Source organism: Lichenostomus cassidix, chromosome 1Aa, assembly GCF_008360975.1.
Source record: "Lichenostomus cassidix isolate B80296 chromosome 1Aa, HeHo_3.0, whole genome shotgun sequence".
NCBI lineage: Eukaryota > Metazoa > Chordata > Aves > Passeriformes > Meliphagidae > Lichenostomus > Lichenostomus cassidix.
In genome coordinates, this window is record NC_139480.1 from 22,868,477 (window position 1) to 22,882,388 (window position 13,912).

The window sequence follows — 13,912 nt, forward strand, 5'->3', positions numbered from 1 at the left end:
CGTGCCAGGTGTCCCTGGGGCACACTCAGCGTGGCGTGGGACTCCGGCCACAGAAATTCTACAGGAAACAGGGGTAAGGCAAAGGAACATACTGGATGCCATCTCCGGTCTGCCAGGGAAGTTTATTAGGGGTCTTTGGGGGCGGTTGCAGGGAAGGGAAGAGGGGGAGGAAAACAGGGAGTAGGGGCTGGCAGGCTCGAAGATAGTGATGGGGGAGCTCAGCTTATACGGGAAGGGAAGGAGGGAGGGATTGGCTCTCTCAGAGCCAGTCCCGGGAAGTCTGAAGGGGAGACAGGCAGGGGAACACACCAATACATTGCTAATAAGGCAGGATGCATATTTCAAAAACAGCCAAAAACATACAGAGGAGGGGAACAAAGAAAAAACCTTGTGGAATCCTGAAAAACCACATTGCTACAATGAAAGAAAGAGGAAAAAAACCACCTTGAAATTAGCCAGTTCCAAACTCCTATGGAAAAATGTCAAAGGGAAAATTATGACTCCATGGAAATGAATTTCCCTTTTTATTGATATGAGATCAAGAATGCCTCTGCAGTTTTCTCCACCATTTCCTGTCAGCTATCTGGATCTAGAGCTAGAAGTTGTCCTATGATTTCTACTTCAGCAATAAAACAGAATAAATAAAGAGTGTTCTCTTTATTTGAAAACTTTTTTTTCCCCAAGGTCCTACTTTAGAAATGAGATTTCTGTTTCCATTTACTTATTTTCCTGGTCTGTTCAATCTGATTCCTAAACAGCTTGGAGCAGATGTGTGTCTAGCACACCAGTACTTTCCCACATTGGGACCAATCACTATGGTGCTGCTCAGTGCATTCCACTTCCATTTATTAATAGAGCTGTTACAAATGCTGATATAAAGCCACAGGAAAACAGGACAATGGCAGCCTGATGACCCAACTTATGATCGAGGAGCTGATTGCTGTCACCATTGAAGGCACCAGCTCAAGTGTTTTCAGCAAGTCTTTAAAGGACTGATTCACAGAACAAAACTTGCAAAAGTCTAAATCTTGAACATTCTGGAATTCCATTGTAAAATTTGTATCCTTATCAGATAGTTCTTTAAGTATTCAGATGCAGTCTTTTCCAAAGGCAAGGAATTTTAGTCAAACCAGTGTATGGTAAGGTAATTGACTTTACCTTCTCATTGATAACATTTTCTCCAATTCAATGGAAACAGTTCTTTCAAAACAGACAGACACATTAGAATTCTAAGATTCTACTTCTGTTTTCTGTGGGATTATTTCTGGATAAAATCATACATTCAGGTCGCAAAATCAGCCAAAATAATTCTACAAATTGGCACTGATTAATCATTTGTAAATGTCTGCCCCATTTGTTAAATATAAAAAAGGCATGAAAAATAAAATTATCAGCACCATATTTCTCGTTAAATACATTGCAAAGCACACAAATTAATTGGTGAATATCAAAAGAGTAAAAATCATCAAAAGAGCACTGTATCAACAACAATAGAAAGCTAAAAAATGTAGCCTTTTTCATTAAAATATTTTCATTAGGAAATAAACCTCTACTATTTCAACACTCACTTTTGAATTAAAATAACAGTTTTCTTTCATGGCAATTAGAAGTCAGCTGAGTCCCATCCTCCAGTTAAAAATCTGGCTTTACTGAAGTCTAACCCACAGTTCTGTCAGCAATGCACTTTATTCATGAGATATATCTTGCTCACCCTGGCAGAACTTTTGCTAAATGTGGTTGCATATCTGTGTGTGGGGCTCAAATGTCAAACCTCAACATCATTGTGTTTCCCCAGAGAATTGTGAGCTCTAATTAGAAGCAGTTCTATAATTACTTTTTCAATATCTCAGACCTTTCTTAACTCCTTTACACAAAAGTTTTCAAAACGACCTCCCTTTTGGCAGATTTTTCACCATTAACAGTTTACCAGCAGATGTATATTTATTGTCAGGTGTGAGAATAAATGCAAGAGAAGAGCTGCTACCCTGGAGAAGAAAATCACATTTCTTGCAGCCCTACGAGGCCAATAGTGGTGGATGAATGTAGGTTCCCCATATCCCTTGCACAGTGCTAAAACTGAAAAGGAGTCACTCCATAGCATGGATTTTACAGCATTATGAGTGGGTATATGGCTGAAATGTAAATGTATTCCCTGACCTCCTTATATTGTTGTTCCCCCAACTAGTCTTGCACTTTCTTCCTCCCCAGTAAAGATTCACAGTTTACAAACATTACTGTGCAATAGCCTATGGTGTCCCGATCGGCTGACAGAAATATCAGGGTGGGCTGAGCTGGCCCAGTCCTCTACTGCTACTCAGTGATCTATATTTAAAAGGACAAAGTTTCATTTTGAGTCAATCCAAGTGGAAATTCTCAGAACTGGCCGAGAATTTCCACAAAAGTTCCCTAAACCAAGCAAACCATTCTCTTGATACAGGTAACTTGCAATTAAAGTCATCCTGGCTATGTTTCTAGCTGATATTTTCATGTAAACTTGCACTTTTCCCTTCAGTGTAAATGTTGGTCTAAGTTTGTTGGAATATAATTTAGAGCTTAGAGTCATTTTGTGCCCCAAAGATATTTGCATTATAGTTCATTTAATTGAGTTTAATATTCTAATACAACCTAGTCCAGGTGCCCCTAGCTATTTTATTAATCTATCAACTTCTCAAGAAGACAGCAGCAGAATATACCAAAGATGACAGCAATTGTTTGTATTTATACTGCTTAGATGGTGTCACTTTCTTAGTTTGCAGGAAACAAAGGGTGCCATTATTTTCCCCTCAATGGTTCTTTCATCTTTTTTCATTTCCAGCGTTCTCTTCTGTCTCTTTTGAAATGTGTAGGTAAGTCCTTAAAATAACCTTTAGAGATAGGATGAAACAGAAGGGTAAAAAATAGTTTAAATTTACAAAGATATTAATGCAGAACCATTTTCCCTAGCCAACTCTATCTTCATACAGTATCACTTTAATAATCCTCTGTTACTCTTCTTCCTTTCCTTGCTGTCATCTTCTACATGTCTCAAAAATGACTTCTCAGGAACTTTTTACATAATTAATTCCTTATAGTCCTCTTTATTATGCAGCACAACCAGTACTCTTACAGCCGTGATTTTTTGCTGGTTTGTACATTTTATTTCTCACTGTATTTTACCTCTTTCACTATGTCATTTACAAACACTTTACTGCAATAATCCCCTTAAAATGAAATAATCTGAGCATACTTGGGTTTATTAACTTCATCTGTCCAGATGATCTACTGAAGTAAGTGAGAGATTGAACAGCAGGTTTGTACTTGGTTGTTGCTAGAATTTTTCTTCATATTTTTAAATAACTCTTTCTGTAGTGTCTCAGAAGCTAACAGACATATTTCTCTTTAAATAAGTTTAACAGTCTACATTAGATGGTACAACTTTAAAACAATTCTTGGAGTTATTTATCTGCTTAGAAGAGAGCTAATATTAATATTATTTTGTCTTCATTCACCTTTTTAGGCCTTAGCAAAGCATGCAAACTGGGTTTTTAAGTTTTAAAATTTACTAGGTTTCTCCCCTAGTGCACAAAGATGAATCAACCAAAAAGTAATAACATAACCAGTTTTCCCAAAACAATAAATTTTCAATTATCAAATTTTCTTAGGCAAAGGAAATTTAGTGCTTCCTGTAAATGTCTGACCCTGAATTTTCTTCTCTTGTTAGGTTTAGAGACAGCTAACAGCTTTCTATAGCAGAGAAAAACGTCAAATTTCTCTAAAATTATGAGACTTCCGAGTGAAAATTATATTTGTTGTATTCAGTGTTTAGCAGTAAATTAAACAGTTGTATTCATTTGAAAACAAACCAGTGGGAGATCACAAGTCAGGATTAAAAATTAATAGGAAAATTAAACAATAAGTGCAATAATACAAGGAAAAGCACTGACAAAGTCAGATACAACCTGACACCCTGTTAGTGTGGTGGTAGCAGTCCAAATGAAGTAGTTCAGTCAAAGCAGTGATCCTGTGGAAGGTAAGGTCTGGTCTGGTCTGGTCTGGTCAGGTCAGGTCAGGTCAGGTCTCCACCTGAAGGACCAGTGGTAGCTCTTGTCTTCTGGGAACCCAATAGACAGGAGCTCACTTGGGTAGTTCCAAGGCCAGGTTATATCCAGGTGGGAATGCTTGGCTCCTCCCTCCTGGGCAGAGCATCTCACAATAGGATGAGGTAATTCCATGAGTCATGCGGTGGGTTCTTGGTGGTTCATTAACAGTTATCAGGGGTAAGTCATAGCAGGAGATAACAGCTAATGCCCCACAGCTTGTGTGGTAATAGAATACTAAATATTCTATTCTATATTGTAACCTAGGACAACAGTGGTTGAATAAACATTGTGCATGTGAAATAACAAGAAAAAAGAATGAGATAAAAAACTGGATCCAATTAGAACTGTGGGAAAGAGCAGGGATAGCAAAGCTGAGCAACTTCTAGGTCCCAACAATGCAGACCAGAGGTTGAATTGCCTAGAAACCCTAAATAGGCCATGAAAGTAGACTTGCAATCTAAAATGAATATGTATATGTATATGTATATGTATATGTATATGTATATGTATATGTATATGTACATGTATATGTGGGGTGAGGCTACAACCACCCAGAAGATAGGGCAGAGAGGTAATTGTTTAAATTAATCAGCCACAAATATCTAAGAATATTTTCAGCTCAACTTTTTTCAGCTCAACCATTTAAATTGGGTGCAAGGGAAAATATCTCCTTCCACTTCGAGTCTGTACTCTCAAATTTAATTAAACATTGTCAAGGTTAATCTTTTCTGTTTCAATGAAGCAGCAACACATACCCTCTCATTTTAGCAGTCAAAATTCTAACACTGAGCACAGAGGATTTCACCACGATTTCAGTTATTTCTGGCATTTCTTCAACTACCTAAGTTGCTAGTATTGCTTTTCTGCCAGGCAGACCCACAATATCATTTTCAAGCTTTTCCTTAGCTCAAAAAGGATCTGAAAATTATTTGGTAGGAGGAAAACAAAGACGTTGGGAAAAGAACTCCCTTAGTTGTTCGGAGAGCCGGTACAGCGGAGAGAATTCCAAGCTCCCAGTCCTTCAACTAGTCTCACTTTTTTTTTCCCTATACTATGAATGTTGTATCCAAAATATATCAGATCTTAGAGGGAAGAAGGTGTTTCTAGGGCAGAGTTATTAGTGAAGTTCCAGCAACAGCATTCCTCAGTGTCTTTCTTACTCAGTATTACTGATTTTGGAATAATGCTGTCTTGTACAGAGATGATTCAAAGAAGGGGTGAGCTCATGGAAATATTTTAGAAATGTCTATGTCATAATGATTAATATCTAATCCAGAAAAGCATGTCTGATATCTAGCAAAAGCAGAAACTAAACCACAAGAGTTTCCAATATCCTCAGAGGAAGCTTTTACCAAAATGCTTTTAAGTGTTGACCTCTACATGAGCCTTCACATGAGCTATAAAGCACATCAGAACTGAATTTTTCTTGAACCCACTGTTGCAGACAGGAGCACTGTTTTATTCATACCCTTCAGCCTCAATAAAGCCTCTCTTAGATTAGGTTGAGAATTGCCTAATGTATGGATTTCTAGGTCTGGGCTAAATGCCAAACTGTTCAGCCCTCTTAGGATGTAGATAGTTCTGGGTATGAACACAAGCAGAACTTTATGGGTCTTGAAAGCATTCTTGTCAAAATCGAAGGATCTTTGATGTAAGTGGTTAATGATATTCAGAAAATGCAAACAGATATTTTCAAACCTGAAATATAAATCTGTTATTATTAACACAATTTTTAATTTTTTAAAATTAAAAATCAAAATATAATCACCAAGGTCAGTCTTTGTATGAAATTTCTCACAGTTAATGATATTCATCCTCTCAGACTATCATGTTGCCATGTGCTATTATCTGTCTTCCCCAATCACAGCCCAATACATATTATTTCAAGTCCTGTGTACATTTCTAATAAAAATGCCTAAACAACGGAGAAAAATTCCAGTTTAGGGAATCTACTTACAAATGGTAGTAAACTTTTTGAACTCAACATTTTGTTGTTCAGAGTTCATTTTCTACTAAGATTTGCCTTGTTAATGTGCATTTAGACTTTATCCTCCCCAGTTAGAAAAAAACCCCACTTTTTAATGTGTTGTACAATTCATCTGATTTTGGGGAAGTTGTAATTAAAAAGTCTACTGCAGGACAATTTTATCCTACTCAGGACAACTCACGTACCAGAGAATATCAGTAGCATAGTAAACATATGGGCTATATTTTACTTTTTTAAAGCAAAATTTTGTGCTGGGAGGGCTCTGATTTGTACCCATAGTCCATTTATAAATTAAATACAGTTCTTAATAGCCCTTAGCTAATAATTAAGAAGAAATTGCCATATTACTTCAGTTCTGCCTGAAGAACTTGCGGCCTAATGCTTAGCCTAGTGCTCAGCTTCAATATCCAGTGAAGCCACTTCATAAGCAAAATTCCTGAGGACATCCAGTTTATTAGAGGTACATGTTATTTAATATGTTTATTTGGCATCGTTGAAACACAGATACACTTACCAGGAACATTTGACCATTTGTGAGACTCCAACACTTCCCCTTGAATTGATCAATGGCTCCTATTTCCTGAAAAGCTGTGGAAAAGCCTTCAGGGATTTTTTTTATTAATTTTTTTTACTGTGGAATTTGATAATACATATAGAATCATAGAATGGGTTGGAGAGGACCTTAAAGATCATCTATGAAGCTTTTAAAATTAGAGTGGGCAAAAGGCTGTAAAATATACATTCATACACTGCTGTACTGCTAGCACCAGCAGCCATTTGTCCTAATATGCCTAATCTTGATTTTGACTTTCTGAAGTTTTATTTATTAATTTTTTCCAGGCAGGAATAGCAGGAATTGGGATAGTAAGATAGTGAAATTCATCTGAAGTTTCAGATGAATAGTTTATCCTGCAATACCAGGAGGAGAAATATATAATTTCAAATTCTTGCACTTAGTATAATCATTATAATTACAGATATTGTCATAATGAAGATAAATAATTTTAATAAGCTATCTTGAATTTAACTTATTATTGTACATTAACAACATTCTTAAGATAATTAGTCTGGATGTAAAACACTGCATAGGAATTGATAACAGCAACTTAAATTTCAAGCAGGTGCCAGGTTGCCTTTCTTGAAAGATTAAATAATTAGAACTGTTATTTACAGGACTAAGAACACTCATATGTAAATGACAGCTGTGATCATAATGCAGTATTTGATCAAAAATATTTCAAATACAACCTAAAAAAGGAACTTTGAAAAAGACTTGTTCAGATACGTAGTTGTGTGAGAGTAGTAAAATCAAACTTGTTAAAAGAGAATCAGCAACTTTAAATTCTAGGACTCAAAAAAAAGTACTATTAGAGTTCACTTGAGTCTTCGTAATTCTCTGCTATGAACTTCTAGATATTAGGAAAATAAAAAAAAGTCTGAATTATTTAACTGCCTGGATTATTTAAATAGTAGTTCTCCCACAATGATTATTTTTTAACTTATTTTTATTTTGCAAAACTTGCGTCAAACACATACTGCTTACAGAACTTAGATTTGCATTTGTCATCTGAAGTAATTTGTACCAATCCAATTATAACAAAACCACATTTTAACCAAAATGACAAAACCAGCAAATATCATTAAGCCGCAGGATAATGACAAATGAAGACTGTTATTTTAACGCCTTCTTTTTGTAATCTAAGCACAGGATATAAATATAGTATGTTACATTGCAGTAATAATTTCTGACATTGTTAACACTTTGAAGAACGTAAATGTCAAGTTAGTGATATTTAGAAATTGGGCCTTTGGTATAATTCTGCTCAATAAGTCTAAGCCATTGTGTTTCCTGCAGAGTGTATCTTCACGTGTTGCATGGTGCTGTACCAGCCTGTCATGACAAGCATCAATAAAGATATTCAGGTAGGATATCTCCTAAATGTAAAACATTCTCTCACATAATACATTTTAGGCCTGAGATAGGAGAACCAGAGGAAAGATGAACAAAACAGAATTCAAAGTCTCATAAATAAGTCACTCATCTTTGACCTTTAGGTAGCCAAAAGAAAATACCACTTTAGCTGCTATAATTTATTTGATTTAAGAGTCTTACATACGTAGCCTGAAGTCCCTGGCTTTGCAAAGCAGTGAAAGGCTGTTGGAGGCACTTTTTTCTTTATTTTTTTGTACACCTCACAACTGCATAGCCGAACACCAGAGAAGGCTGAGAGAGACATCTGTAACACTAACTACTTAACTTTTTCAGACTGGAAAACTGTTTGTCCTATAGTATAGCCCTCTCCATGCAGGTTTAGCTGAAAGCTGTTTCTCAGCCTATCCTGAAGTCCATAGAAGTGCCAGGCCTCCACATGTCTCCTTGGCGTGTTCCTCTCCTGCTCAGCATGGCCTTTCAAGCAAGCATTTACTAGAGAGGATTATGGGGCAAACATTCAGAACTGAATTACATCTTGGCTTGGTACATGATCTTATGTGCCTCTTCAAAACGCATCAGCCTTTTAAAGGAGCATGAAAAGGGAAAATGAAAGTAGATTCACATCTTCAAAGAATGTAAGATACCTCAAATGCCAGTGGTGCCAGAGCTCCAATGATTTTAATTTCATAATTGATGATGTGATATCTGTTTGAAATGATGGGAAAGAACAAGAAGCTGGAATGTTGAAAATGTACTGCAAAGATCAGAGGGAGGAAGAAATTTAGGTTTTCTGACTATAATTTATTCCTAAATAAATTCAGATACAGCATATCAAATGTGATAGAGAAGGCTTTAGTTTTATGGTTCATTGAGAGCAATGTATTTTTAGAAGAATTTGAATGAACAGAAAATACAGATTTGGCATAGGATTGAGGGAAGTCACTTCTTACCATATATGAGCGTGGAAGAAAGCACAAAAATAAAAGGGGCAAAAGAAAGTTTCCGGGCTAGTACCTCAATAGCAAACAAATGTGAAAGTAAAAGATACATGACATTATTTACAAGGTGGTTATTTTTGCTTATGAATTTTTTAACAAATTACTTTCTTCCTCTGAACAGCTTTATTAACTATCACAATAGACAACTGCATAAAGAATAAAACTTTTTAATTAATTCTTATTTCGTCCTACCCTGTGCACCAACAGACAACCTGAACTGTGTTGGAGAGTCACATCACATTTATCAGTATCACATAGTGGAGAGTTAAAGTCAAATATTACATGTGTGAATTACTTCTATCCAGGCTTCTCCAGGCTGCACCTTGAATCCTGTGTTAAGTTTTGGGCCCCACACCACAAGAAAGACATTGAAATGCTGGGGCACATCAACAGAAGGGCAATGAAACCAGGGAAGGATCTAGAGCACAAGTCTTATGAGGAGTGGCCAAGGGAGCTGTGGGGTTTTAGTCTGGAGGAAAGGATGTTCAGGGCAGACTTTATTGCTCTCTACAATTAGCTGAAAGGAGGTTGTAGCAAGGTGGGGATTGGTCTCTTCTCTCAAGAAACAAGTAATTGAAGAGGAAATGTTCCAGGGAAGGTTAGTTTGGATATTAGGAAAAGTTTCTTCACAGCAAGCATTGTCAAGCATTGTAACAGGCTGCCCAGGGAAGTGCTGGAGTCACTGTTGCAGTGTAGCTCTGCAAAGCTCCTCAAGGTTTTTCCTTTGTTCCCCTGCTCTGTATGTTATTGGCTGTTTTGAAATATGCATCCTGCCTTATCAGAAGTCTATTGGTGTGTTCCCCTACCTTTCTTCCCCTCAGACCTTCCAGGATTGGCTCTCCAGAGCCAATCCCTCCCCCTTTCCCTTCCCTTATAAGCCCATGCGAGCGTCAGCCCGGGTGTCGCTGTTTTTAGGCTCCCAGCCCCTTTGCCCTTTCCCCGCTTTCCTCCCCATTTCCCCTTCCCTGCAACCCCACCCCGAAGACCTGAATAAACCTCCCTGGGAGACCAGAGACAGTGTCCAGTATGTTCTTTTGCCTCACCTACGTTTCCTGCAGAGCTTCTGATGCTCGAGCTTCATGCGCTCCCGCGTGCTCGCGGCGCCCCGGCTCCAACCGGCCCGGGCTGTGTGGGAGTTCGCATCGCAGCGGCAACCCCTCTTTGCGGGGTTTTGGGGGTCCTGCCACCTCCCTAGAGCGAGAAACCTCAAGTCACCATCCCAGGAGGTATGGTTTAGTGGTTAAGGACATGGTTTAGTGTGGGGCTTTGCAGTGCTGGGATAATGGTTGGACTCTCTTGTCTAACAGGTCTTTCCAACTCTGTTGGTTCTGGCTGAGATGGAGCTCATTTTCCCATAGCAGCCCTCACAGTGCTGTGCTTTGCAGAAAGGTTTTGATCACACCCCAGTGTTTTGGCTACAGCTGAGCAGTGGTGGAACAGCATCAGCACTGTCAACATTCCCCGCCTTCAATAGGCTGGGGGCCAGCTGACCCAAATCAACCAAAGGGATATGCAATACAATTTGACATCAGCTGAGATATAAAAGCTAAGGAAAGGAGGAGGAAGTGGGAGTATTCATTATTTATAATGTATGCCTTCTGGAGCGCATTGCTTGGTGCACTGAAGCCCTGTTTCCTGGGAAGTGCCTGAATATTGCTTGCGGATTGGAAGTATAGCATAAATCTATTTTTTTCCTCTTTGCTTGTGCATGTGCAAACTTTTGCTTTTGGTTTAGTTAACTGCCTTATCTCAGCTTCCAAGTCATTTTCCTTCTTATTTTCTGTCCCCTGTCCAGCCAGGAAGGGAAATGATAGAGCCACTTGGTGGGAACTTGGCATCCAGCCAAGGTCAACCCAACACAACAACATAAATGTTTCTATGATTCTCTGATTTTATCAAAAAGCTCAAGCACCTGTCAAACTGAACATCTTTTTTTGAAGAAGATTCTCATTGTTCTAAGTGTCTTAATGAATTTTCTCTACCCTCAGTATCCTGTAGCTGAATCTCAGGCTTTAATTCAAAATAATTTGGAAGGCACAGGGGTAGAAACAGATCTACCTGGCTGCCTCTGGGTAGCGACCCAGAAGAAGGAAATCCCTGGGCCTTTACAGCCTTAACATCTGTACTTGCAATCCTCACCAGCTCTTCATACACCTTGCACTGTTGGTTGATTTTTGTTCTGGAATCTTTTTTGTTCCTGAGTGGATTCTTTCTCTGTCTCCTGGTAGGTCATTACCTTGCTTATCTGGACAGGTTTCAGCTTCTCCTGACAGTGGTGGCTTCCATATCTTTCAGTTTGCATTGGTCTCAGGAACTAAGCAACAGTTCAAGGTATGTTGAGTGGGTGTTTGAAGCTTGTGGCTTAAGGCTTCAGCAGCTTTAACTACTCATGGAAAACTACTCAGACAAAATGATACATTTAAAAGAATACAGTCAGCTAAAATTATGTATCAACAAGATTTCTACATACATGTCATATTAGATAACCACTTGTGCAAGCTTTTTATTTCCTTGAAGGGCACATTTATTATATTGGCACCAGTGATTTAATACTTTTTTTCATGCATGTAATGTAGAAAATGCACAACAGATCAACACAGAGCAAAATAATAATTCACAGAATCGCAGAAACATTTAGGTTGTAAAAGACCTCAAGGCCAATTATCACCTTGTCAACTAGATTTCAAGGCCAATTATCACCTTGTCAACTAGATTTCAAGGCCAATCACCACCTTTTCAACTAGACCATAGCATTAAATGTCACGTTCAGTCATTTCGTGAACCTCTTCCAGGGATGATGACTCCACCAGGGGTAGCCCATTCTAATGTTAGCAACACTTTTTATTTATTTTTATTAACACTTTTAAGAAATTCTTCCTGATGTCCGACCTGGAGCAGCTTGAGGCCATTTTCTCATGTCACTGGTTGCCTGGGAGAAGAAGCCAGCCCACACCTGGCTATAACCTGCTTTCAGGTGGTTGCAGAGAGTGATAAGGTCGCCCCTGAGCCTTCTTTTCTCCAGGCTAAACAATCCCAGCTAGCTCAGCCACTCCTCATATGACTCACTCTCTAGAACCTTCAACACATATGTTGCCCTTCTCTGGACACACTCAAGTCCCTCAATGTCTTTCTTGTAGTGAGGGACCCAGAACTGGACACAGTACTACAGGCATGGACTCACCAGTGAATTCATCTGGTTCAATTAAGTAGGCTAAATTTATAAGTGAATAAAATGCTAAATTCAGTATGTATTTGCAAGAATTTCAGAGGTTACTAGTTTTTCTAATTGTGTTGTCTTTACTTGAGCAATTTCTTATTTGTGTCACATATGGGGTTTTAAATAATTTTGTATCATTAAGATAAGAAGACATTTTATATGACTCTTAAAGTCCTCTTTATTTGTATAGCTAAGTCTATTTTTTTGGTCCTAGGCAAGACTGTGATGTTTAAAGTAAGTGACAAGGTTGTTGCCTGTCATGAAATAGTAAAGATCTATGTTTTCTTCCCTATGCAAAACACTTCCTTTAAGACATTTGCAGGTTTTCATTTAAAACAGCAATAGTAATTTTGTTTGTCTCCTTGGAATTCATGAATATTGTCTTTTCTCATTGTTCAATAAACGGAATAATCCAAAGCAATTGGAATATATTAATATTAATAAACTGTCAAACTGTAGACATTCTGGGATAACATTTTGGGAATAAATCATAGATGAAATAACATCTTGTGAATAAATCATAAATACAGGTGTGCACACACTTGCACACACCTAGGATTTATTATCTGCATAAATATATGTATGCATGAGATGTATACACTAAAACATTGATTTTAAAAAATTCTTCTTGTCAAAAAACTGTGATGGCAGACATAAATAATTCTGCCATCTGCTCTTTCTCTTGTTCTTTCTAAATAAAGTGTGGCTAGTTATATTCTAGCAAAAGTAGTAAAAATAACAGGAACTAAAAGAATTTCTGATGTAGATTCTTAGAATCTCTGTTACTGGGCCAAATACTACAATTCAGTGGCAAATACAGTAGCAATTTTTAAAATGTCTTAGAGGTTTTCAACTTCTAGAGGTGCTTTAGAGAAACCAGTTCAAAGGCTGAGTCCATAGTGCTTCATTACATCAACTACGGAGACATGACAAATTGTCCAATGTACTCTTATCTCTTATCAAATTATCTAAGAGTACTCTTTCTTAATTTAAACCAGCCTTTTATACACAGCCGTTTGATGCACAAAGGATATTCTTACTTCACTATAGAATAATTGGATCGAGTGTGCATTGTGCTTAGCAGCCTTGGCCAAACAACAAACAGCTGGGCTTCCTGACCTCTCTGAATGCATTCTCATCTGACTGCCTGTAAGGTGTTTCCATTTCAGATGCTGCTGTGTATGAACAGGAACATGGGCACATTTCAAGCTACCTACATCTTCCATCTGCCAATCCTTTGAACATCATATGTCCTCACCTGACATCTGTACCAAAACAGATGGGATACCCTGTGCTTTGGCTGGACTATATGCCCTACAGACAGGCTGGATCCACACTCTGACTAGGATCAAGGTCCAATTTTTCTCCCTCAGGATTCCCTGGGATTTTCTTCAAACGTGTCTCTGATCTTGATCCAAGGGCGAGAAATAAGCCTGAGTGTGAATGAAGGCATGGATCCCTGCTCAGAATGGAGAGTAGATATTTCTGTTGTGTTGACCCAACAGTATACTGAGGAAAACTGCCAGAGGTATTTAATTTCTTCTCCAAGGTATGAAACAACCTTATTCAACTGGAGGCGTGGATACAGGATTTATATCTTAATATCTATACTGCATATACCAATTCTTCATGTGTCAACTTCTTTTTCACTGGCAATGGCAACAACTACAATTTGTTCAGTATCTACAAATGCAACCA

The 13,912-nt window shown here is 38.0% G+C and overlaps 1 protein-coding gene across 1 annotated transcript; it reads left to right on the forward strand.

Moving 5' to 3' along the window:
* The first annotated feature begins 9,702 nt into the window (after nt 1-9,702).
* LOC146443313 (uncharacterized) lies at nt 9,703-13,691 on the forward strand. The gene is made up of 3 exons (XM_085079343.1): nt 9,703-10,223; nt 11,226-11,328; nt 13,384-13,691. Exons 1-3 carry the CDS (start codon nt 10,024-10,026, stop codon nt 13,453-13,455), a joined length of 375 nt encoding a protein of 124 aa, XP_084935469.1. The 5' UTR covers nt 9,703-10,023; the 3' UTR covers nt 13,456-13,691.
* The last annotated feature ends 221 nt before the right edge of the window (nt 13,692-13,912 follow it).